A 26,799-nucleotide genomic window follows, 5' to 3' on the forward strand; every position below is an offset into this window, starting at 1 on the left:
GTTGGTACCATAACCCCCAAAATCAATCCCAACCTTCCTTTTGTGGTATTTAACCTTATGGTAAAATTTCAAAAAGATCCATTCACTTAAACTAAAGTTAGAGTGCGAAAACCAATGTGTATTCGGACGACGACGACGACGCCGACGCCGGACGACGACGACGACGCCAACGTCATACCAATATACGACCACAAAAATTTTTTTGCGGTCGTATAAAAAAAACTAAAGGGAGGTTATCTTAATAGATATAAACCAGTCACCAGTTTCAGGAAAACTGCTCAAAGCACTTTAAAGATATTGTCTGAAAACTGGAAAATCACCCCTTTTTATGAATAAAATCCCATAACTCGGAATCGTAAAATCTAAAATTTATAAAAATCGAAAGGGAGCTCATGTCAATAGTTATAAATAATTCACCAAAGTTTCTTGCAAATTGGTGAAAGTGTTTTTGAGTTATTGTCTGAAAACTGGAAATCCCCCTTTTTTAATGAATAAAACCCCCATAACTCGGAAAGGTAAAATCTAAAATTTATAAAAAACGAAAGGGAGCTCATGTCAATAGATATAAACAATTCACCAAAGTTTCATGCAAATTGGTTAAAGCGTTTTAGATTTATTGTCCGACATGTGGACGACGGACGGACAACGGTATACCATAATACGTCCCGTAAACCGGCGTATAAAAACCATAATACAAATGTTTTGATTCAATATTTTAATAAAATTGTACAGAACAGAAAAGGTTACATTCATTTCTATCAAAAGAACTATAAAAGTAATTTACCAAAACATTTGTACGGAACAGAATTCTTGTACATCAGATTATATAAGCTAGTAAAATTTGATAGGATGCAATGTAACTTACTATAATTTAATCAATTAAAATTTGAATTCTTAACAACAATTTAACAAAATATCAAACATCTGGCAGCATGGTACAGACAAATACCACATCTGGCAGCATGGTACAGACAACTACCACATCTGGCAGCATGGTACAGACAAATACCACATCTGATGTCTGGAAAACATACCTGATCATGTAAAAGGTACTGATAGGTCATTCAAAATTGTGATTTCATATATTTTCGAAAGGTACCAACTTTTGTGGGTTGAGGAAAAAAAATAGTTTGATACTTTTCATACTAGATTCATTTTGCAGTTTTTAAAATTCTGCTTACAAGCCTTTTGAAAGTGCTTATGTTATTGAAAACTTTAAATTGTGGTTCACCTATGCAAACAGAACAAAAGAAAATAAGTTTCCCACGAATATATGTATATTATTGTACATGTGGTGTGTATAACCAGTCGAAACAATTTAGTTATGCTTTAAATTGTTATATAATTAGAAAACTTATAACTGGGTTATACTTAATTAATATCCATATCAATTGAAAACCTCAATACTAACATAGTACTTAATAATCATACTTTATAAATTACAACCTTCAGACATAACATAATATATGATAATAAATTCATTTTCACAGTTGCATGGTTTAACAATCATATTTTGTGAATCCACTATACTTTGGACTTAATAAAACATAATAATTCCATAATTGCATTGATGTCATACACAATCATTCTATTCCATTGGACTTTAGGATACACAATATCCACAATTAAATTGTTGTCATACACTAACATTCTGCTCAATATATCCTGAGCTATCAACATCTTTCTAGGAATACATTGGACTTTATGATACATATCCATAATTGCATTGATGTCATACACACACATTTTGCTTCATAGCCAGACCTATCACCATCTTTCAAGGAACACATTGGACTTAAAATACATAAAATCCACAATTTAATTGATGTCATACACAAACATTCTGCTTCACAGCCTGAGCTATATCAACCTCTTTCAAAGAAAAATAAAGAAATATTTTTTTACTTGTGGGCACCTGAGTGTTCTGACCACTTTATCTGAAAATCTTAATTTAACGGATATAAATGAATGCATGCAAATTTCATTATATAAAAGCAAAAAATGAAAAAAAATAATCTAAGGGTATAAGTTTAAAGGTAAAATGTATCTAGTGCCTATTTTTGAAAAAAAAAAGAATTGCTAATGATTCAATGATTTCTGCAAATTTTGATTATTACAGGAATTTCAGAGTAATGCTGATAAGAATTATTTGAAGAGGTAGAGTGAAGTGAGATAGATTCCATAATATCAGCAGAGAAAACAAAGGATATTAAGGTGGTACCCAACACCTTGACTAATATTAATTTGGCTCGTTTAATTTTCATAAAATTTTGACAAAATGTTTACTTCGACCCTTTGACAAAAATATAAAAATTTCAAAAAATTTCAACCAACCACTTTATCAGAAAAATTTCATTGGTTATATAGCAGTTTGACAAACACTAATTTTGATCATTGAGAAGCTTAATATTTCCTTAACAATACAACGTGATTAAAACGTTTAGCTGATTTTTACAGAGTTATCTCCCTGTAGTGTTAGGTACCACCTTAAGTGGCAGGATTCATCACTATTAATGGGATACTTATTTTCATATATAGATTTCATGGCTTGAGTAAACAGCAAATTAAAAGATGTAACCCTAAGACAAGGGACATAGCTCTTACAAATCACTAGAACTCTTGTTTCAACCATTTCCATGAATAGATTGCAAGCTTCTAAGTAAGACAGATTATTTTACATCTGTTTCACATGCAGTTGAAGAGTTTACTCCCTTAAACCAGGTGTTGGACAAAATACAAATTCCAGTGTGCTTAGATAAAACCACAAAATAAAGTATTCACAAATATATAATTTTTCCTCAATCCCAGAAAATAAATGAGTCTAAAGCAGCTGCACATTCTATAAAACACAATCATTCATAACTTTTTGAAAACTCTTTATTACATATACCCAACTCTAAAATTGTATATATTTTCTGGGAAAAACCACTTGCTACATAAAAACTTAACAATGCTGTCTATCAGTCTACAACGAAGAGAAAAATCAGTTTATATATCATATCTATTATGAATGGATGAGTGCTGTAACTCCCATCCCCCCCCAACTGCCCCCAAAAAAAAGAAAAGAAAAGAAAGAAGATAAAACATAAGAAAACAAAATCAAAACAAAATCAAAACAAAAAAAAAACATCTAGAATATTACCTTGTGTATATATTAGCAAATTGATGCATTATGCATTTAAATTAAATAAAGGTATGAGATTAGCTTCTAAACATAACATTGTGACATTGAATTGATAGAATTATCTCTTATATTACAATACAATTGTTTAGAATAGAAAACCTTTTAGATAAAATTACTGTACCAGAAAAAATACTGAATAAATTATATGAAACTGAAAATGAAAGAAAACTGTTAACAGATATAAAATGTTTGAATGAGGCCCCTTTAAAAGAACTGCATGTATAATTTGTGAGTGATTATTGAATATTTCATCAAGACTCCTTCAAAATATAGTTCTCTCAAGATAAATTAAAACTGTTTCATAACATTTAGAAAACAACTGGCGAAATTTTTATTAAAGTTTCAATCAGCTACAATTAATATCATATTCTATTGTATGGGAAGTCACTACACACAGAAATGTTAGTTTCTTCCAAAGAATCCATTTCAAAACTCAAGAGCGTAATTCTTTTCAAATTTTAACATGTCCTGCTAGCATAGCCTTTTAAAAATACCTAAAAATTTAATTGCTTATGAAGTAATAGCGTATTACACACAATTCTGTTGTAGAATCGGTTCCTTAAATTTTTTTTAGAAAATTACAATGGGAGAGTTAAAAATATACAATGACATTTACACTGTGCATTATACTTAAATTATCTATGGTTTTGAAAATGAGAGGGAATTTCTCAGCTACAATCTCATTGAAGGGTCACTCAGCTGAGATGTAGCTGAGAAAATTCCTAGATTTGAAAGACCAAAGATAATAAGTTTATCACAGCTTTCCTCAGCAATGTCAATGAAATTGGATTATGACGTCATAGTGTTCTCATTTGAGATGGAAAAATATCACAAAAATAGATCAAAACAAAATTTAAGAAAATTGCGATTTAATTATTGAATAGCTTATTCAAGAATTGAAATATAGAGAAATATTCAATGAGTGACTGAACAACACATTAATTCATGAATGCACGTAGTGCACGAGTAAATTATTGGTTGAATATTTTTCGATATTTCAATTCTAGGATTATTAAAATTGTCCATGGATAATATAACGGAAATAGTGTAAAAAAATGAAGAGAACTATATCTTTTTCTACGCATTCTCAACGGTTTTGATTTGTTTTTCACTGGGAAATCAAAGTAATTCATTGCAATCAATCTTATAATGTGACATATATATGAGAACGAACTGAATGGCCATATGATGACTCTTATAAAAATATTGAGTAAATTCAATCAGAAGTTTTCATCCCAATATGAGAAGGAATTTATCAACATATTTGTATTCATATTTGAGTTATAAACTTGCTCTTAGGTATATTTTTGGGCTCCTGCTAGATTCTTAGGAGAAAAGGGTCTTACTTAACAAAAAGGACACTTTTGTTCAAAATTGTAAAGTTTCAATAATGCAATATGTTACATTTTGTCAATATGTTAATGATCTAATTAATAATAGTTAGAAACTAAAATTGATTGACTATTGGTGTTTAATGTCATTTTAAGGACTACTGGCTATATTATGGTGGTCAGTTTTGGTGGAGGAAGCAGGGGTGCCTGGAGAGAACCGACGACCTTCAGTAGGAAAACTGTCAATCCTTGTCAATTAAGATTGGATTCAAACATTCCTGCCTTATGCGGGGTTCAAACTCACAACCTGAGTGTTGACAGGCTAGTGGTACTGTAGATGAACTACTTAACTACTCCGCCACCTAAGACCCTGAAGATTACTAAAATAAAATGCTAAAACGTAAATAATAAAATGATGTTCTACCCTCCAAACATACAACATGTGTACATGACAAGCATAAGTTCTTTTTATCATGACTGAATATTGACAACAATGAGCACTGACCTATTTTTCTCCTTCAAGTTGGCTCAACTTCTTGAATTGTGTAAATCACTCTTCCAATAAGTTGCAAAATTATTTCAGTAAAAGGATAATTATCCTTTGAAAAAGTTGCTCTCTTTTCCAAAAGAAAAACCTGTTAAACATGTAATTGCTGATGATTGGTCAAAGTGATTTTACATGTAGGTTCCTTTACCCTGTGGGTTTGGAGAACCTATTCATAGGAACATAATCTCATACCTGCCAGGTCATAACCCATACAAACTTTTTTGGTGGAATTCAATCATGAGTGAATGCTTATAAATACAGGGTTGACTGTATATGCTAATTATGGAATGACCCTTTTCTGCATTTCAGACTTCTCTTTTTGACCCCTGAGAACAATAAAGTTTTTAACTTTAAAATTTAGAAGATAATATTTTTTGCATACATTTTCTGATATGGGAAGAACAAAACTGAAAAAAATAATGAAATGGACCTCTAATAAGTAATACTGGATTTTTTATCTGCAGAATCACATGTACATTGACAGATTGATTGATTGGTATTTAATGCCACTTTAAGCACTATTGTGCTATTTCAAGGTGGTCAGTTTTTATTGGTGGAGGAATGGTAGAGTACAGCAGTAGTGAAATAAGATGACAGGAATCCAGTTTACTGTACTATATATTGCTAGTGTGTACTGTAAATTGCAGATAGACTCCTGATATATATGATTTTGTTTTAGGATACATGTCAGTTAACAACAATACCAGGTGTAGGGGATACACAGTGATACATATAGTCATTATATATATGACAATCTATGACAGTGAAATACTATAACAAGTGGAATGAAATTAAATACATGTATATATGTATGGGACTACTTATTGCCCTGAAAGGAAACAAAGTGCAGACTAACTATACAAGAGTGCTGCTGTAAAAAGCATAAGATATACATATGGCACCTCATTTAATCACCTAACTATTATGTTCTTGTACTCACTCATTTACACTTAAAAAATGATTTTATGTGAAAATAACATGATTTATTTTACCTCTATTGTTAGTATCAAATAAAATGAGAATTGTATTATATGTTCATTTAAATTATTTACTTTTGAATCTGAGACAATGGCATGACTATCCCAGTGGACCAGTACCATTAAAAGTATGTTCAAAAGGTTTTAGTCTCTCCATAAAATTTTACTACTGTGTGAAGGTATCTGCCTGACCAAAACAGACTGTTGGCCATGTTGTTTCAATATCTAATGGGTCATACATTTTAATAAAAACCTATCATTAATTACCATTTTTGTTTGGCATAGTTGCAGATCCTTGGCAATCTGCAATGGTTTTAAGCCTTTTTGAACAACTGCCATATATATACATTGTATATGTACTAATAAATAAAGTATTGACAAAAAACCTATGCCAGTTCAGATATCTTACATAATGTCATATATAACATGTATCACATTTACATCACAATTTATCACATCTTTTAAACAGCATATATACAGCTAATGAGGTTATAAAACACTAAATAAATATATAAACTGTAAATTCAGAAATTATTGCAAGGTTTTTGTTAATGCGATTGGGTGAGTATTGCAATAATTAGAACCCTCATTCTGAACTCAATACATATATCTGTATGCAGATTTGCCTGAAATCGCAATAATTAATCTAGAATTTCTGTCCATTCTTCAAAAATCGCAATAAAAAATGTACACAATAATTTCAGAATTTACAGTAATTAAAATCCAGGGAATAATTGACAGCACTATTATCATAATTTGTACTTGCAATTCCTCATCTTCTATAAGGAATAACACTAAATATTACAATTGTTCACTTCATACATTCATGATTGCTGATCTTATTCTCATTGTTGGCACATGTGTAATTCTCACATAATTCTTCTGTTACTTGTTAATTTATTTTATTTCCACCTCCATCTAGCTTATCCTATTTCAATACAATAAAAAACTTAATGCTTCCTCAGATGCGGCGGGGGCATCAAAATTAAAATAGTACATAATATGTCAAACTGTTTTAAAGACTTGTAACCAAGACAAAATATAATAGGCTATGTAATAGGACAATCTAGTTCTCTGTCAAGTAAGAGCAACTAAAAGAAGTAAAATCAAGCTTACAATCAGTGTAATTTGGTAGAAAATTTTAGTTTTTTCCAATGATTTTGTTGTGTGTTTAAAAAACATAAAACAGATAATTTTTCCCTAAATTGCACCTATTGTAAGCTTGATTTTACTTCTTTTAGTTTCTCTAACTTGACCAAATACCAGAATGTCCTACCTCTTAGTAGGTTACCTGTCAAAATTTATAAACTCCGGAGTCAAAAGGTTGGTAATATGAAAATAGTGTTTTAAGGTAAAATATAACAGAAGTGTCTTTGCCTAGCCAAGTTATTTGATAACCATTTCAGTTTTCCAGGGTATGATTATTCAATGTCAAGCAGTGGCCTATGGCACATACAGGATTTTCAAAAGAAGGGAGGTTCCACTCTCTATCCCTCTTAAACTGAAATATTATTTCAAAAAGGGGAGGGGAACCAGAAAGGGGAAGGTGTGGTAAGGGTCTTCTTATTTGGCATCAATTATCAACTCCATTATTTCATATTAAAAGTGTTTCAAGTTGATAAAAAGAACATTATTGTAGAACCCTTCTAATGGACAGTGGCAGATCCAGAAATTTTTATAAGGGGGGCCCACTGACTGCCTAAGAGGGTGCTCCAGTCATGCTTCAGTGATTCCCTCTATAATCAACAAAATTTTTCCCACAAAAGGGGGGCCCAATGCCCCCTGAAAAACCCTCTAAATCCACCTCTGATGGAACATTGACATTTACACCCCAAACTGGCAAAAATAGAGATTTTTGCAAAATTTGACAAAATCTCCTAGATTTCAACGAATTTAGGCCTAGGAAACAGAGCACAGGGTTTGACAATATTGATAATAAGGCTTCATTTCATTTCAAATAATGCAAGGTAAAATTACCTAAAGTAAAATCTAAAATTTTGGTAGAAGGAAATGCTAATTTTATCAAACCTTTGAAAAAGTGAATTTGAATAGCCAATAATTTCATTCTATTCATTCTGAATTATAAGTTGAATTTTTTGTAAAAAAATTCCATGAGTATAAAAATTAATTTTAATAAAAAGGAGATCAATCATCACACATTTTTTGAAAAACATTGAAAAGATAATCACTTGAACTTTATTTTTATAGTTAACTTAAAAATGTAGAAAAAACGATCAAATATAAAGTTTTATAAAAAGGATGACCCTTTTTGGCTTAAAAAACTGAAGCATTACAAAAACAAGATGATTTTTGCGTAAAATAATTGAAAGGAATATGAAAAGTTTTGATGTAAGCATTTATAAATATTATGAAATTCACCAAGGTGAATGGTAAAAAAGCACAAAATGAACTATCGCACAAAAATTTTAAAAAAATGCATAATTTGAAAACATATTTTTGAATGGGAATATCAAGCAAATGCAAATACCAAATAATATTTACATGAAAGGTGTTCATATAGACAAACACTGTGGGAAATAATTTAGTTGGTACTGGTATATACTCTATATTTGTGTGTCCAAACAATTTGAAAATTGACAGAATGGCTTTTCATGATAATAGGTTTGACCCTAAAGTACTTGTTTTAAGTTTTATATTAACTCAACTTTAAAATACACAAAAATTTGTAAGGGTTCCGCGGAACCCAGTGTCTCGCCTACTTTTTCTGTTAATTGCAGGCTCAACAAAAATGAGGAAGTAAATCAATAAAAATATTCCTCTTGATACTATCTTTTGATTGTAAGAAGCTTCTGTCCAAGTTTGGTAAAAATCCAGGATAGTTTATGAATCTAATAAATGTTTAAAAACTTTAACTGCAGACTGAATGTAATGTTAACTGGAAGAAAACAAAATTTCTTTCTAGATACTAGCATTTGATCATAAACAAGCTTCTGTCCAAGTTTGGTACAAATCCAAAATAGTATAAGAATGTTATTAAAATTTCAAAAACTTTAACCACAGAGTGAATGTGTTGTTTCCTGGCAGAAAATCTAAGTCCATTTAAAAGTAAAACAAGAAAAAATGGATTTATTTTTTTACAAAATTTACTTCTAGATACTATCTTATGGTCATAAACAAGCTCCTGTCCAAGTTTGGTACAAACCCAGGATAGTTTAAGAAAGTTATTAAAATTTTAAAAACTTTAACCACAGAGTGAATGTAATATTTCCCGGCAGAAAAACTAAGTCCATTTATAAGTAAAATACGGAAAAAATGGAATTTTATTTTTATAAAATTTACTTCTGGATACTATCTTATGATCATAAACAAGCTTCTGTCCAAGTTTGGTAGAAATCCAGGATAGTTTAAGAAAGTTATTCAAATTTCAAAAACTTTAACTACAGAGTGAATATTTGTGGATGCCGCCGACGCTGACGGAATGTATGATCGCTATGTCTCGCTTTTTCGACTAAAGTCGAAGGCTCGACAAAAATGAAAATCTTCAATTTAAAGTTCAATCTTCGATTAAAAAAATTAGGACAATTACATGAATTACAAAAATTTGTCATGTCAGACCAACGACTACCTCCTGTTTGTATAAGTTGTTGCACAGAAATATAATGAGGAAGGTAAGGACAGTAAGCGCTTGGTTGAGACAATCCTGTGTACAAAAAATGAAAAAAATAGGGAATTACAAAAAAAACATTTTTTAAACATTCTCATCTTGTGTTCAGAAATATGGAACAGGAGGGATAAATTCATTCTGTTATTGACTTGCACTAAATCTGTAAGGAGTTTTAATTTTTAATATTTTAAAAGATGTTTAATTGAGAAATTTATCCTTAGGCGGGAGGTTATACTCATTAATCTAAAAATAAAATTTAAGGCCCTTGTTAAACAAAATTTCAGCATTATCAATTTCAAAAATATATCATTACCATGATTAGTGTTCCTATCAACAAGAGAAGATGGTCATTCTGTGCTTTTTAAGACCTATAATTATCACTTAACTATCATTTGATAACAAAAGTAACTATGGTAACAGCAAAAACAATGAAGATATAACTGTCACAGTATCAACAAGTTCAACCTTTTCAACTGAAATCATCCTCCATAAAAAGAACAGGAAATTTGTTCATGTATTACATTCACTAACAGCAGTAACGTCAAATGTGATAGAAATCATCTTTACAACCATTCATTCACTCAATATGTTATATTCTATCAAATACTCAGGATAAGCCTGAGCACTATCAAATATAACAAATATTTTAGGGGCATGAATGTGATCAACACACGAGTCATAGTACCTCCCAGATGGATCGTCAGCAAACAATGGAGGAGGCTTTCTAAAATTAGCATTTCCACCTGTATATTTTCCGACAAGGACTCGACTGAGAATCATTCTATGCATGGGTTTTTCTTCCTGCATTTCCTGCATAACCATGGGTGGAGGATTTGATTGGTAGAGTACTTGTGGTTGACCATATCCTTGTGAATTAACAATAACAGAAGGTGGCTGAGAACCAACAGCCCTTTGTCCATTAGCACCATTGTTTTGTGTTGAGACTTGTTGTCCAGCCTGTATATTGGTGTAAAGTAAACAGCTACCCTGTGATACATTTGATGAAGTACTAGGACGTGTGTATACTCTTAACTGTTGGAAATTTTGCGATGAACTATTATTTGGCTGTTGTCCAAATTGTCCTGCATTCATTGATGGAGGGTTCAGAATAAGTGGAACCATCAAACCTGTCCCTCCGTGTAAATGAAAATGAGCTGGAGGTGGAACAGGCATGAAAGGTCTTGGTAATCGACTTCGTCTGCTTGGTTTGTCTGTATACTGGTGTGAATAATTAGCATTTACAGCAAAATAACAACCTAAAAAAGACCAATTTTATTTAAGTCATTTTACACCAAAATCTTTATTACAAAACCAACATAAAATACAGTACAAGATGGTAATTACAGTTGAAAAAACTTGATTCCTTTATATCTACACAAATGTCTAATATTTTTTAATCATTATTTGGTTAATGGAAACATAAGGTATAAATTACCAAACAAAAACATTACAAGGTGATTAAGAGCTTGACGTTTTGTGCATAAATAAATAAATCCACAGTATGCACAGCCACATCATTTAAACACTTCATTATCTGAGCACTGTGGTTTTATTTGCGTGGAAAACAAACTTCTTTGACTGAGGAAAAGTTGTGTTTTTGTGGATATTTCATGGATTTCCCAAAGTCTGCATACCAGCCTATAGAAGATTTATACTTCTTTGAACATTTATATTCATGGTTTACATTTTTCCTAAGAAATGCATCAAAATTTGTACCCCAGGAATAATAGTGAATCTACAATCCGTTATAATAAATAAATTGCATGAAATGGGATGGATAGGATCTGAAGAATGTTCACCTCACTACAAAGGTAGAGATGAGGTCTGGAGGATATAGATATCAAGCCAGTGACCAAATTAAGATTTTGATATGTTCCTGTATGAAACTATTTTTGTGTTGATGAGGTCTATGAGTTTTTAAAAGTAAGTCACAAAATTAAAAACAACCCTAGGGGCTTCCATGGAACCATGTGTCTCATCTGTGATTTCTGATGTCAATGTAAAAGTACTATATATATATATATATATATATATATGTTGATAGCCAAAAACAAAGTTTTGTAACATTCCATTAAGTTTTGACAAAATTGTTGATATCTAAACAAATGTTTACTGCATAAAAACTAATTTCATCTATCATTAAAATACGGTAAAATGAATTTATAGCTTCCTTTATCAGTAAAAATCAACAACAAAAAAAAAGAAAAATTTTGCCATAAAAATGTAGGTAATATCTTTTGATCATGAAGAAACTTCTGCTCAAGTTTCATAAACATTCAGCATGTTCAAAATTGGTTAAAATTATTGACTTTTGAAAAAGTCTTATAGCTAATTTCACCTTGACCATAGACTGTTCCATTCTTTCCACAGACTCTCCAATCAAATCCTTTCTTACATATGGATTCAACAATTGCTGCTTGAGTGCCATGGAACAGTTTTCTTTCTTCAACATCAATCCCATCATTCTCTTGAATCATTTCAGATCTTTTTCTACAAAGATAAAGTTCATATCTATTAAAAAAACGAATATATTCAAAGTGTCTTTAAGAGTATCAAATATTTTCTTATTCATGACAATGATATGTGTAAATATTTATAAAGACTCATTATTAGCACAAAAAAGAAATTAAGTATTTCTCATATCTGAAAGACAATCACCTTCAGTCTAAAAGAATATCAGGTAAATTTAAGAGACTATCAAAGATATAAAACCAACATAAAATTCCCTACTGGAAAAAACCACATTGAGATATTATAACTACAGATAACAAGAGTGCACATGCTGAAATGATTCGCCTACTATACTGACCATTATACCAAGCCGGAAATACAGGTATACCTTTAATACGATCATCCCATGCACCAAATATAGATGACCTTTTGCTTATAGTATAAAGAAACGACCAAACCATGGAAATTTTATATTGACCAATGAACCATGAAAATGAGGTCAAGGTCAGATGAACCCTGCCAGACAGACATGTACACCTTAAAATCATTCCATGCATCAAATATAGTTGACCTATTGCTTATAGTATCTAAGAAACAAAGTTAGCCAGGAAAAGTGAATATTGACCAATGAACCATGAAAATGAGGTGAAGGTCAGATGATAAAATTGAGAATGGAAATGGGGAATGTGCCAAAGAGACAACAACCCGACCAAAGAGCAGAAAACAGCTGAAGTCCACCAATAGGTCTTCAAAACAGCGAGAAAATTCCGCACCCAGAGGCGGGCTTCAGCTGGCCCCTAAACAAAAATGTGTACTAGTTCAATGAAAATCAATGTCACACTAAACTCCAAAACATATAAATGAACTACCTGCCAGACAGACATATAAACCTTACAATATTTCCATACACCAACTAAAGTTGACCTATTGTTTAAGAAAAACAGACCAAAACACAAAAACTTAACATTGAGCCATGAACCAAGAAAATGAGGTCAAGGTCAAATAAAACCTGCCAGACTGACATGTACATAAAATATTTCCATACACCAAATACAGTTGACCTTTTGCATACAGTATTAGAAAAACAGACAGAAACAAAAAAATTAATTTTAACCACTGGACCATGAAAATGAGGTCAAGGTGAGATGACACCTGCCAGCTGGACATGTACATCTTACAATCATTACATACTGTTGATTCATTTTTATTCGTGGTATACCAATTTTCGTGGGTTTTGTGGGTCACAGCGAACCACGAATTTAAGAATTCAAAGAAGAATAATCCCGAGAAATGTGTATGGAGTCGGATGTTTATTTCCGGTTATGTTATGCAGTTCTAGTATAGTGTTGACTATTGATAAACATTGTAACATAACACGTGTTTTTATTAAAAGAAGATACAAGTATTTTGATTAAATCAATCATAAATATCGAATATCAGTGATAATTTACTTTTTAAAATTGAATAAAACTGTTCATGAAAAATAACTGCAAGTTGTTAATTACCGTGTCATAGTGTGGTTTACTGGTGATTAAAATTCAATAGGATTAAGTACGTGGATATTGCCCGTAGGTAATATTGTTTATGACAGGAACATTTATTTTCACACCTTTTACTTTTATGACTGTTTATTATATCGTGATTAGAGAAATGAGATTTCAATCATAGAGTTTTGAATGCCTTATAAGATTCCGACAAGAATTTATAAATTGTAAAACAAACAAGTAATTAGTTGTCTCTGTCCATTATTGTAATAGAAATTTTCAATGCACACTTTAACCTAGAATGACCAAGCGAGGATTTTGACAATTCAAAACTTTTTCAATGAATTCCTTCTTTTTTGTTTGTTTTATTATTGATCAAATCAAGGAGGTTATATGATCTCCTAAATTAAAAAGAAATCCACGAATTACGTATCTGATTTTTTTTCCTTTTTGTTAACAGCGATCCACGAATTTACGTATACCACGAAACGTCTTTTTTCTCTATCCACGAAAATTGATACCCACGAAAATAAATGAATCCACAGTACACCAAATATAGTAGACCTATTGCTTATAGTATCGGAGATATGGACTTGACCATGAAAACTTAACCTTGTTCACTTATCCATGAAATCAGGTCAAGTGAAAACTATCTGACAGGCATGAGGACCTTGCAAGGTATGCACATACCAAATATAGTTATCCTATTACTCATAATAAGAGAGAAATTAACATTACGAAAAATGTTAACTTTTTTTCAAGTTGTCACTGAACCATGAAAATGAGGTCAAGGACAATGGACATATGAAAGACAGAAACTTCATATCATAAGGCATCTATATACAAAGTATGAAGAATCCAGGTATTCTACCTTTGAAATATTAAGCTGGATCACTATCCCTATGTCAAGCTTTCTGCGACAGAAGTCGCAGGCTCTACAAAAACTGACAAAGTTCTTGACATGGGACAGTCATATGTGATAATGCTCACAGTTTCTCTTAACATAGTGTGAACTTTGTTTATAAACATTGGTAAAGGGTTCTGTGTGTGTCTTTGAGTATTACCAGCCATTGCTGCTGCAAGCGTAAAAGGGTAAAGTTGGCTACCAAAAATTAAGTCCATTTATCAGTAAATAAAATGGTGAACACAGAGATATGTTGCTGGGAATAGCATACATAAGTCTCTTTTTTTTATCTCTGTCAAGGGAAGACAATACTGAAAAAATAAAGATAAATGGGGAATGTGTCCATGGGATACAGATGATGTCCCCCCCTAGCATATAACGTTAAAAAGGGACATAACTCAAGAACTGTAAAAGTGACACTACCCAAATTTGTACTTGATCTGAGTTTTGCGGTAATAAGCATTGTGTATACGTTTCATAACATTTAGTTGAGGCAAACTTAAGTTAGAGAACGGAAACGAAAAATTCAGCAATTTTTTCATTTGTAAAGGGGCATAACTCTAGAACGGTAAAAGTGACGCCACCAAAATTCGAACTTGATCTGTATTTTGTGGTAATTAGCATTGTGCATAAGTTTCATAACATTTGGTTGAGGCAAACTAAAGTTAGAGAATGGAAACGAAAAATTCAGCAATTTTTCCATTTGTAAAGTGGCATAACTCTAGAATGGTAAAAGTGACGCCACCAAAATTTAAACTTGATCTGTGTTTTGTGGTAATAAGCATTGTGTATAAGTTTCATAACGTTTGGACACACAAGGGTGGCATATATAAAAATAAAAGTTTTTCTTCAGATTCCATTTCTTAATCACGAAGAAGCTGCTGGTCGGGATATATGGTCTTTTGATCTTGAAGATGCATCTGTCCAAGATTCATAAAATTCCATGAGGTTTTTACAAACACAATGTAAGATCCCTATTTCTGGCCTCTTGAACTTTGGTAGCAAGCTTGACAAAAATGGATTACAATAAACAAACCTTTCATTTCTTATTAGTTTCATCTTTACTTGTTCATTTGCTTTGTTTATTCTTTTAATTGAATATACTCAAAGAAACTACCAGATAGGGGCCTCCAGATATGGGCTGTACAGTTGGACAAGTCAAACAATTATTTGGTCAGAGAGACAAATACTGGTATCTCACCAGTCAATTTGATTGTGCAGCACAACCAGTCATTTTTTAGGGGCTGGAAGATAAAAGACTTTAATTATATCATTTAATCTAACATCTTTAGTTATATTCTAATGTGTTTATCCTGTATGGACTTTGATGTTTAATGCAGATCTTTGATAACCTCTGTTAAATTCAATCACAACTTTATCTACACTAGGGTTCATTAACAGCTTGACAGTTGATATTATATAAATAACACTTACCTGAGGTGGTGATAGAGCAGATTTTTACCCCAAAAAGCCAAGGTTGGCAATGTTTTTTTCGAGGGGTAACAATCTGCTCTATCACCCTCTCAGCTATGTGTTATTTAATTTATTATACTGAAGGTTCTGTCATTACGTCTTTAAAATTGTAAAATGAAAGTAATTAACTATGATGTCATGTTCATAACAATGTTACATTATTTGAAAAACAACAAAAGTGAAGCAAGATGGGGTTTTTTTTTGTATTCAGTCTATGAAAAAGGTCTGAAGCCGAACAGTAGAACCTGAGGATTGTTTTTAAAATTATTGATGAACATTCAATTCTTTGTCCTTTAAGGTAGCTGGGGTGTCTATATCTTCTACGATAGATTTTTCTTAAAATTCTGTAAAAGACTTCTGGATCACTGTTCTTTCAAATTTCTATTTAAAAACTGGGGGTCACGGACCTGGTTTTTTCGTTAAAATACATTGAAATTCATGAAATCACAGTTATTCAATATAGGTTATATACAGGAAACGTTTTCCTTGTTGAAGAAACATTAAACGATAGAATTGGTTAAAATTCAATGAGAGAATTGCTTTTCATAAATACTTACAAAATATCAAATAAAAATAGGGGTCAGGGGCCTTATTTTCTTGCAAAATCCAAAAACACAAATTGTCATATCAAATTCAATGTAATTATCTGCCCTTGATTTTAAAAGGATTTTTTTTCTGAAAATGTTAAAGACACTTAACGCCACTTAATTTTTTGATAGTTTATTCTTTAAATTTCAAGTTTAGAAGTTTCTGTTGTTTATTGAATGATACTTGGTAAAATATTTTTAAACCAAAAAGTATTTTTGTAATGTGCCCATAAGCATGATAAGGGATGCTCAGAAAAAGACACCCAATAAACCTTAAATTATCAATTTTTGATTGGTCTGCACGAGAGACTAATAAATAATTAAAAAGTTGTCACCCACTTAGCCATATGAAAGAGTAAATTTATCTTGCACATGACTCTATTCATAGCTATTAAACAAAATAACTTACACATTAAAAAATTGCCAGAGTATAGGGTTTTGAATTCTGGAAACTTTGACAATATCAGCTATGGGGAACTTCATTGATTCATGGAACTTAAATACCACATCTACATATTCTGGAGATTCGGGTTCCAAGGCAACTAAATCATGTGTCTGTAAATATAAAAACAAAAACAATCAATAAATGCCATTCCAGTGTAAACACACTGTAATTTCATCATGGTGCTAACAATATGTTCTATAACTGAAATAAAAAGATTTTGTTAAATTTTTTGCCTGTTGCAATAAAGTATATATTGTTGTTTAAATTTCATATTCAAAAATTTTTTGCCAATGGAATGTGCAGATCTAAAGTATAAATAAAATTTCTCAATTTCACACTATATATGTCATATTCTACCTGTCATACATGCATGCAGGATTTGTACTTCCTTTATCAATTAATGTACACCAAGGGTAACTAAGACATACATTTATGTCTACCTTAACTTTCATATAGCAGAGGACATCTGATGATTCATTTGACTAATCAGAATGTTTAACTGTGCAGGTGTTTCTAGTTCAATTAGGAAATATCAGATAAATGGGTTGGGAGAATACCACATTTTGAGCATCATAAAGAACTTAAGTTTCCCAAACAGACATCAAAACTATCTACCCCTTGCATACAATTCATTGTGGTCTGTACAAAATGATAAATTATTACAGACTAATTAATAAATTTTAACAGTTACTACCATAACATTGCGCAATTGGATGCCATCTCAAACATGATTACCCCACATCTTCTTTCATTAATAATACCCACAGCATTTTATTTTGAGGTATGATGTCAATAAGAGCAAAGAGTAGGAGGATAAAAACAGGCCACCATTTCAGGGATTCAGAACTTTTGGGTGAAGTAAAGACCCAACAGAGGGACTTCCGGGAGAATTGAGGTTATTAATGGGAGTTTTTGCATGACAACTTATATAATAAGGTGTTATTAATACATTGATCAAATTTTACTGCATCTCAAAGGCTTTTTCAAAACAAAGTCTATTTAGATTTGCCTACAACTATGCTTAAAAACATTAAATAAAGCAAGAACATAGGACAAGCCTCACATCTCCAACATCAAGTTGTTATGCAGTAAGAATCAGTACAAAGAGGGATAACTCCATTTGTTCAATTTAACTTGTCTCTGTTTTCCTGTCTCATCTGGCAAATTTTATTTACATGTAGATACAGAATAAATACTGTGTTAAAATTCAAAAATGTTCTTTTGTCATGATCCAGAAAAAAAGAATTTCTAAATCAAATTTTTTAAAGCGTAATTAGATCTATACATGTAATAACAAAATTAAATGGCAACTGGGATTTCCCCATATTTTCCTGAAAAAATAACAGGAAGTTGTATTAAATCAAAAGTAAATTAACAAATTTGAACATGTACTTATTGATAATGTTTGCAAGATTACTTCTTTTATTAATAAACTTAAAAAAAAAATCCAGTTTGAAGGTACAGTCATGCATTTTAATTAATAGAATAGATTGCAGTTAAATAAATGTGTCATTTAGCCAGAGTTTTATGTAATAACATGTTTTTCATGGCATATTGGAATCATGTGCATTCTGATAAAAATTTATAAAAATCGAGGTCAACAAACTTCTTTTTGATGCTTTAATTTATTAGAGGAAAGTCAGGAATCCTAGGACGATAATCTCACTCACTTTGCCTTGTGTGGTGAGCCCTGCCATTTATATTGCCTTATGAAATTACCAATGGTTAACACAATAATGAGTAAGTTATCAAAGATCTCTGATAAGAGCTCATATAGAGATTTTACAAGTTCATCTAATTCTGCCCCAAAAGCATGTTACCCCATCACTCTTGTATTCCTTGTTTTCCCGATTAATTGTAAATCTAATTATAAAGAATGATACATGTCTTTGTCTTTTCTCGTTAAAATGATACCTTTTTTCTGTCCATTATAGTCCAGTTTTCAGGTAGATCTTTATTTCTCTCCAATTTATTGTCAGCTGTACAGCCTGTGGCCCTATTTTCTGGTACAGATGGTACTTCCTGTGAGTTAATATTATGTCCACTGTCCTCTGATGATGAAGCATTCTTAAGTATCATATTAGCAATATAGTCTATATAATCATCATCAAGTTTTGTCTCTAATATATCTACAACCATCTTTGGTAAAGACTGATTCAATTCACCTGAAAAAGAGAACATGCCACAATTTGCATTCATTAACAATAGGTATAAGAAGATGTGGTATGAGTGCCAATGAGACAACCCTCCATCCAAGTCAAAATTTATAAAAGTAAACCATTATAGGTCAAAGTACGGTCTTCAACACAGAGCCTTGGCTCACACCAAACAGCAAGCTATAAAGGGCCCCAAAAATTACCAGTGTAAAACCATTCAAACAGGAAAACCAATGGTCTAATCTATATAAAAAACGAGAAACTAGAAACACTTATGAACCACATCAACAAACGACAACTACTGACTGACTTAGGACAGGTGCAAACAATTGCATGTTTATTAAATGCTTAAAGGACTCATAAAATATCCTACTTAAAGGAAATTAACATTCAATTATAAATAATTCATTTCAATCCCCAAAGTTCTTCTTTTTTTTTTTTTTTTTAGAAATAAGCTTCTTTATGAGAACACAGTTTTTCAGAAATTTTTTAAATGAATCATTTTATGTCTTTATTTTATAGATTAAAAATGGTAATCATGGTAATGTAGGCTATATTTGGTTGGCTGGTGGGAACATCTGATATGACTTTAACACAAGATAGTATTTCAGATGATTGCAATCAATTTTGATTTTTAAAACTGTTTTATTGGTTAAAGAAGATTTAAAAAAAAAATATTGTCTTTATAAATGCTTTTAGATTAATTCTATGCATATCAGTATCCACTTATTTAATACAAACAATCTGACTGGATGCATGAAGAAGCTATTCTAACCAACCCCTGCAACAATTATAACTTACTGGAGTACATGATACATAAAGTACACTGGTGCTCAATTAATAATCATGATAATGTTTATCCCCAAACTCATTTTTGTCGATTTCATAAGAAAAGTATCTGACAATGTAATATTTTAAAGATGAAAACATCTATGCAAACTGAAAGATGCACAGTTTTTTTTTCTCATTTTGTTTTATAATAATATATCATATCTTTCAACATTATTCAGAAAGATACATGTAGGATCGTGGTGCTTTAAATCATTATAAATGAAATGACTTTATATGTTTGTGTAGTATTATCAGTTTATGTGTAGCAAATGCCTTTTTTCATGTGTGAATGCACTAGCAGTGTCTCCTTTTTTATAAATAATTCCCTCTTTTTCCAAATCCTAGCTGCAAGGCTGATGATGCAAAATAAGGAAAAAGTAACTTCTGAATATTTTATTCATAATTTGTGAATTTATGTTATACTCAAAACAAAAGTACCTTAGGCCGTACTGTTGCCTGTAAATGCTTAAATCCACTTCATTTGAACTTTGGTTGATAGTTGTCTAATTGGCAATCATACCACATCTCCTAATTTTTATCTTACATGTAATTCATTTTTTTGTATATATGTATAACAAAACAGCCATCAAATTAAATATTTAACAATGTTAATACATTCCATGGTCATGATAGTCAAGTCATTACATTTAGCAATGACACCCTTTTTTCCAACTGATCTTCTTGTAGATGTACATGTACACTGATCTACATGTCCATTTGGCAGTTATGTAATGATTCAAATTGTGTGGAGTAATACAGCAAATCTTTGGATTTTGTAATGGGCCTGTATTATGAGGGTAGGAATGCCCTTTACAGTCAGTCGTAAAACAGTCATTTTCAGCGTTAGCGTCAAATTGGTTAAAATTTTACCATGATTCGCCAAAATATCCTTCTTGTGATTTGTCAGAGGTCTGAAATAATTATGGTTACCATTATTTTTGGAAAAAATTTAGCATGATTCGTCAAAATCAGTTGATCTTTTTTATCGTCTAAAAGAAAGTGTACATTTTATTGTCATGCACCAAAAATTACCGTCAACGTCATTTGGCAAGAATTTTTACCGTTATTCGTCATGAAGGTACCTTTATTACTACACTCTATTACAAACAAGTTGTTATCAGCATGATCAGAGTAACTAATGTCAATGAGGCATGAGGGTCCGAAATTTTCCAGCGAACTCTTTAGTCTTAAAGAGGTTTAGTGCAATTTACAGAAAAACATGTGTATAGATATTTTCATTCTATGCAATTTTATAATCTTGACCTCCTGTGAGTCAATTGGAGAACTGTGATGAGAATACATACCAATTGGAAAGTAACTGTTACAGCCAGGTTTCAGACAATGTAAAGTTTCCTGAAAAATCATTAAAAGGAGTTAATTATTAAGAAATCCTTACATCATACATGTCATATGCAAAGTACAATTTATTTCCAATAGTTAGCTGATAGTGCCCAACATGAAGCATGATCTTTTAAATGATTACAATAATAAATATTCATGTGTATATATATATATATAAATATTTGTTGCACATTGTACCATGTGTACAACTAGTATACTATAGTTTCATCAGAACTTATCTTAAGCATGGACCATTTGTAAGTGATGTATTTTTTTTTTAAGAATATCATTTATGTTTTGAAACCTACATGACATAAAATCACGTTGTATTAAATCATTTCATATAAATTGGTATAGAGGTCATGTAGGTCATGTAGGTGGAAGGAATTCCTACTTCTTTCTTCCTACTGACCTTGAATCCCAAACCTAATTTACAATATCATGAATATATACCAGATACACACACCATACACACATGCTACATGTACATTTAAAAACATCATAATATCATGTTTATATTTTCAAATTTTTTTTATTTTGATTGTACATTTTCACTCTCATATTTAATCTTTGTTCTAATTATAATCATGGTGATGACTTACAAGAAATACATCTGTTTATTTAGTCTACTTTCACTTTCTAAATATACATGAAACATACCTACATGTACATGATGTACATGTACATCAGTGTTCTCCCTAGGGCCTTTTAGCATCATGGTAATGTGATGCTATCTGAATTGGTTTTCTTATAGATTACATTTGTATGTTATGGATGTGATGCTATAGTTTTTAGAAACAAGATGGTACATGTATTTTAAATTTCCCTGTTTACCAGGAAGCTAAATGAAATATCTGGGGAGAACACTGGTACATGATGTACAATAAAAAAATGTAGTACTGAAAACCACGAGAATAAAAAGATGTTTCTCTAAGTCTTGATCATGTTTATATCCCATTATTTATAATAATATATATATGTCATAGATCTAAAATCATGTTAAATAATAAAACAAGGGACTCATTCTGGAACTAATACATGATTAGAACATTTCATATAAATGTTCAATGGTCTTTGGTTTAAATAAAAATGTCCTATTCATGAATTGTGTTTTGTATATAAACACTACTGAGATAACATATATGATATATGGTCACACTTATACATGTTCAAAGTATGTAAAAACATATTGAATAATCATGATAATGCAGAGTAGCATTTATCCTTATTTATCTATATTTGTTTTAAGTTACCTACTTTTGCTTTTCCTGTCAATACAACCTTGACCTTTTCTTCCAGACATGTGGTACAAGAAGGATGGCCTTGAAGACAACGTGACAGTTTAAGACCGAGCAGAGACATCTGACACTGACTGCATTTCTCACTTCCCCAGGATGATGATTGTGTCTCTTCACTACTCTGGTGATAAAGATATCTTGTTTGTTTCTTTGGAGGCAGTATTTTATCATCAGATTTTGATTTGAGATTTTGTTCAGATAATGTCCGTTTGATTCCGACAGCTGGAGGTGATGACTTTAATTCTTGGTCCGCAGATGATGTAGTTTTACACAATTTTGAATGTGATGACAAAGAATTGTTTGAACTATTAAGAAAATCAAGATCCTGAAGTAATTCATCACAAATATCAGTCACTGTTTTGTTGGGTGAGGATGAAAACGATGGATTACAAGAAACGGAATTTGTCCCTGATGTTGAAAGATTTGATTGAGTTGCATGGTCTGACGTGTTACACATTCCTTGTTGACTTTGCATTTTATCATGTGAATCTTTCATAGTCAATGTTTGCTGATAATGCACACTATTGCATATTGTTTGTTGGGTCATAGATTGTGTTGATTGAATGCAAGCATTATTTTGATGCTGAGTTTGTTGTGGGCCTGCACTGTTCATAGAACCATATACTGACTGAGTGCAGTCTTGTTTGATCTGGTAATTTGACATTGAATCTATTGGTTGTAATGTTTGGTCATAAGATTTTAAAATTCTTATCTGACTAGGCTGTTTTTTTCTTCCCTGTGTAGAATTTCCAGTAGATAAAATATCCGATATATTGAAAGACTGTGGTTTAGGGCAACAGTTTGATGGTTGCGATTGGTCAGAATTATATAGTCTCGGCATTGACAGTATATTTCCACCATTGTCTGGTCCTTTTACAGTGAATGGGTCATTGCTACAATCATCTTCGTCATCATCACCATCGTCGTCATCGTAATCCTCTTCAGAGGATCCTTCTTCTGAACTGTCAGTAATGTCATCATATTTTGCTTTCGATGATAAATCCAGTGGAGCTTGGTCAATGGTTGGCATTGAAGAATTTCTGTTTGAACATTGTGTCTGATCAACTGAAGGTGGTGTTGGATTGTCAGTTAAACGTAAGGTCAAATCTAAATTTGATGAAATACTCAGGCTGCGATTAAAATTTGTGTCACATGGTTTACTTTCGGACTTAATATTCTCTGCAGAGGGTTTCTCTTCTTCCTTTACATGAATTGTTTCTGAGACAAATATAATGTCTAGGTCTTCATTTCTCTCTTCACGCAGAATCTCAACATCACTATCATCATCTACAAAATTGACAAAAATAATACATAATTATCAAGATAGTAAAATAATGGTTTGACTAGCTCTAAATATCTAACTTATAAGTTCTATAATTTAACAATTCCATTTGGATTCATGTTCATGAAGTTTAATTGTCATTCTCTGCTACCATGGATATTTTTTTTCAATCTAAAGCAAAATGGCCACTTTTTCTTTTGCATAATCCCATTCCTGATGGGATGTCACATCTCTCTAAAGGTACATGTAGTTATCATGGTTATAGATCCATTTTGACACATTATTTCCTCGAAAAAATTCTCAATATTGTTACCATATTTCCTGAACGGTAAAAGTGAAAATCGTCAATATCGAACATGACCTCCATTTTGTCCTTAGTATGATCAACATATTAAAATTTGAAAAGCATTGGTTGAACGGTTGCCAGACCACCCACCATACTTCAACAAATTAAATCCAGTTAACAAAATAATTGTCTGCAAAGTGACAGTATCATATATTTGACAAAATGGATCTTAAATTTCTGATTAAACATATAAAAGGAAATGCATTTATTCATTTGGAATTCTGAAAGTCCAATATATCCTCTTATTTATCAATTCTTTCTCTTGATAAGGGATTCTTTGGTCAGACAATTCAGAAAATAGTTTTGGTCTCAGTATCCCAAAAGGGATTAATGACACATTGTCCTGGAACATGAATCATCAATTTTAAATACAGGTGTTGTATAACTGGAGATATAAAGGTAGTCTAACTGGTTGATTTAGGGAAGATCTTCTTTGACTTATTCAGTAAGACTGCTGCCAGTTCGAATCCTGCTAGTATCATTCATTTATTTTAACAATATTGTTGCTGTGAGCATCTACTTCTGGTACATACGAGTGTCTTTAAATGAATGGCATTTAATTGGATAGATCATGAGGTATGACCAGGTCAGAAGGGATGACCCTGATATGTCTAGGTGATATACAAGGAACTCAGAGGTTGTCCAGTAGTGGACCTGTGAGCTGCTCATATGGATGGTAGTCAAACTGGTTGATTTAGGGTAGATCTTCTTTGGCTCAGTTAGATCCCAAGTTTGAGGGTTTGAATCCCCCTGGTATACATGCACATGTATACCATCCATGTATTTTCACAATACAGGTAACAAAAATCTGTGAAATACTGCCATCAATTGTCATTGATTAAATCTTAATTTATTACAACCAAAACTTTATCCTTACTAATTAATGAACAGCTGATGAAATCAGTTAAAAAATTATCAATATCAGCTGATTACTTGTTCCCTTCTTTTTGGGCAAATTGCACAATGGTTGAAAGGGTATCAGTGAACTGGTAACTGTTTTATGCGTGTTGTTTATTCCTTGGGTATGTCTAAAACTAATGAGTGGAAAAACTGATTGAAGTTCAAGACTCAAATGCTGTGCGTCATTCACCCTAATTGATCAGTTATTGTTTATTTTCATTTCCTCGCACGAGTTGACATCAAGAGATAAATCGCAAAAATGACCATCCCTTCACCACTCTTATTTTGAAACTTACTTGTTCAAAACTTGATTTTTACTTACTGTCTGAATCAATTAATATAGGGGCGTCTATTGAGGAAGTCATAGTGTTCCCCTATGTAATAAAACCCCAAATATTTTGGATTTTTTCTTCCGAGAAAATTCAATCATTTTACAGGAAGTTAGTGATGTCACGTGATACCTATGACATACTTGGCGGTCGTTACAAATACCCAAAATTCGTCAGTTTTCATAAATTTGTATACGATGTTTCGACAATATGGCAATGGGAATACATTAAATTTGAGACCTCTATAACCATGCATTATAGTAGTCTCAGATTCCATGACATTTTGGTCCAGTTTCAAAGTAAAATCTTACTAAGTCTATCCAAGGATTTATAAAGTACTACTGACACTACTACTATACAAATCCTTGGTTTTGCAAAGAATTCCGCTCAATCCGGTGCTAGGGGCCGTCTTAAACTTGCAGTGGGGTGAGAGTTTTTTGCTCCGTGTTGAAGGCCTCACTGTGACTTTGAGATAAAGAACAGCGATAAAAGCGCTGTTCCTTTGCTTTTTGTATGTTTTTTTTTTGCTGTGCATGTACTGATTTTGTGTCGTGGATCTGGGAACAGTATATCTATATATATGATCCTGCGTGGATGGATACCCCATATCATTTGTTTTTTTACTACATACATACTAAACTTTGCGATGTATATTAACTGGGATAATTACACCTTATATAAGAATGCCGGATTTTGATTGGATGGTAGCCAGTTTATTTTTCGAATATTCAGGCTAACCTTTTTTCCTCATTTCAAACGAATTTGCCTGTTTTTCACAACTGCCGGTGAATATGCCTCAAATTCCCCTCCGTGCCGTGGTATTTTATGATTTGCCATTTTGGATATTCCTTTTTTATCCTCGCGAGCCTCTTCCCGCCAAAATTATTTGGAATCTTCCTCACCTTAATTATCCCGATTATTAAGGCAACACAAGTAAGCAATATCGTCATCGTATATTGAAGAATGCGTTGTGTATATAAAGAGGAAAAAGACGTCTATACAAATGAACGATGACAAATACAGATAGCGTTAACGCGTACAAGTGCATGTATAATTCCCGCGGTACTATGATAGTCTCCACTCATCATCAAAATTATGCATGGACATATTTATGGGTTACAGCTTACTAGTAAAAAGAAAAGATTTCCCTTCACCTGTACAGAGAGTTTCAATCAAAATCTATTCGGTGTAATTAAACAGATATATCATGTTATGGAGGGGTATTTGCGAAAAATACCAGTCTTGGGACCAAATTTCCCTCGACTAGCGGCTTGGGAAACTTCACAGTCCCTTGACTGGTATTTTTCG

The 26,799-nt window shown here is 31.9% G+C and overlaps 1 protein-coding gene across 1 annotated transcript; it reads right to left on the reverse strand.

Moving 5' to 3' along the window:
* Positions 1 to 700: 700 nt before the first annotated feature.
* LOC127706817 (uncharacterized) lies at positions 701 to 25,611 on the reverse strand. Its single transcript, XM_052211501.1, has 7 exons — positions 25,485 to 25,611; positions 22,594 to 23,921; positions 21,300 to 21,348; positions 18,923 to 19,173; positions 16,973 to 17,118; positions 12,003 to 12,154; positions 701 to 10,920 (listed from the first exon to the last, which is right to left on the reverse strand). The coding sequence occupies exons 1-7, from the start codon at positions 25,525 to 25,527 to the stop codon at positions 10,238 to 10,240; spliced, it is 2,652 nt and encodes an 883-aa protein (XP_052067461.1). The 5' UTR covers positions 25,528 to 25,611; the 3' UTR covers positions 701 to 10,237.
* Between the last annotated feature and the right edge of the window lie 1,188 nt (positions 25,612 to 26,799).

This window comes from Mytilus californianus, unplaced genomic scaffold, assembly GCF_021869535.1.
Source record: "Mytilus californianus isolate M0D057914Y unplaced genomic scaffold, xbMytCali1.0.p SCAF_6, whole genome shotgun sequence".
Taxonomy (NCBI): Eukaryota; Metazoa; Mollusca; class Bivalvia; order Mytilida; family Mytilidae; genus Mytilus; species Mytilus californianus.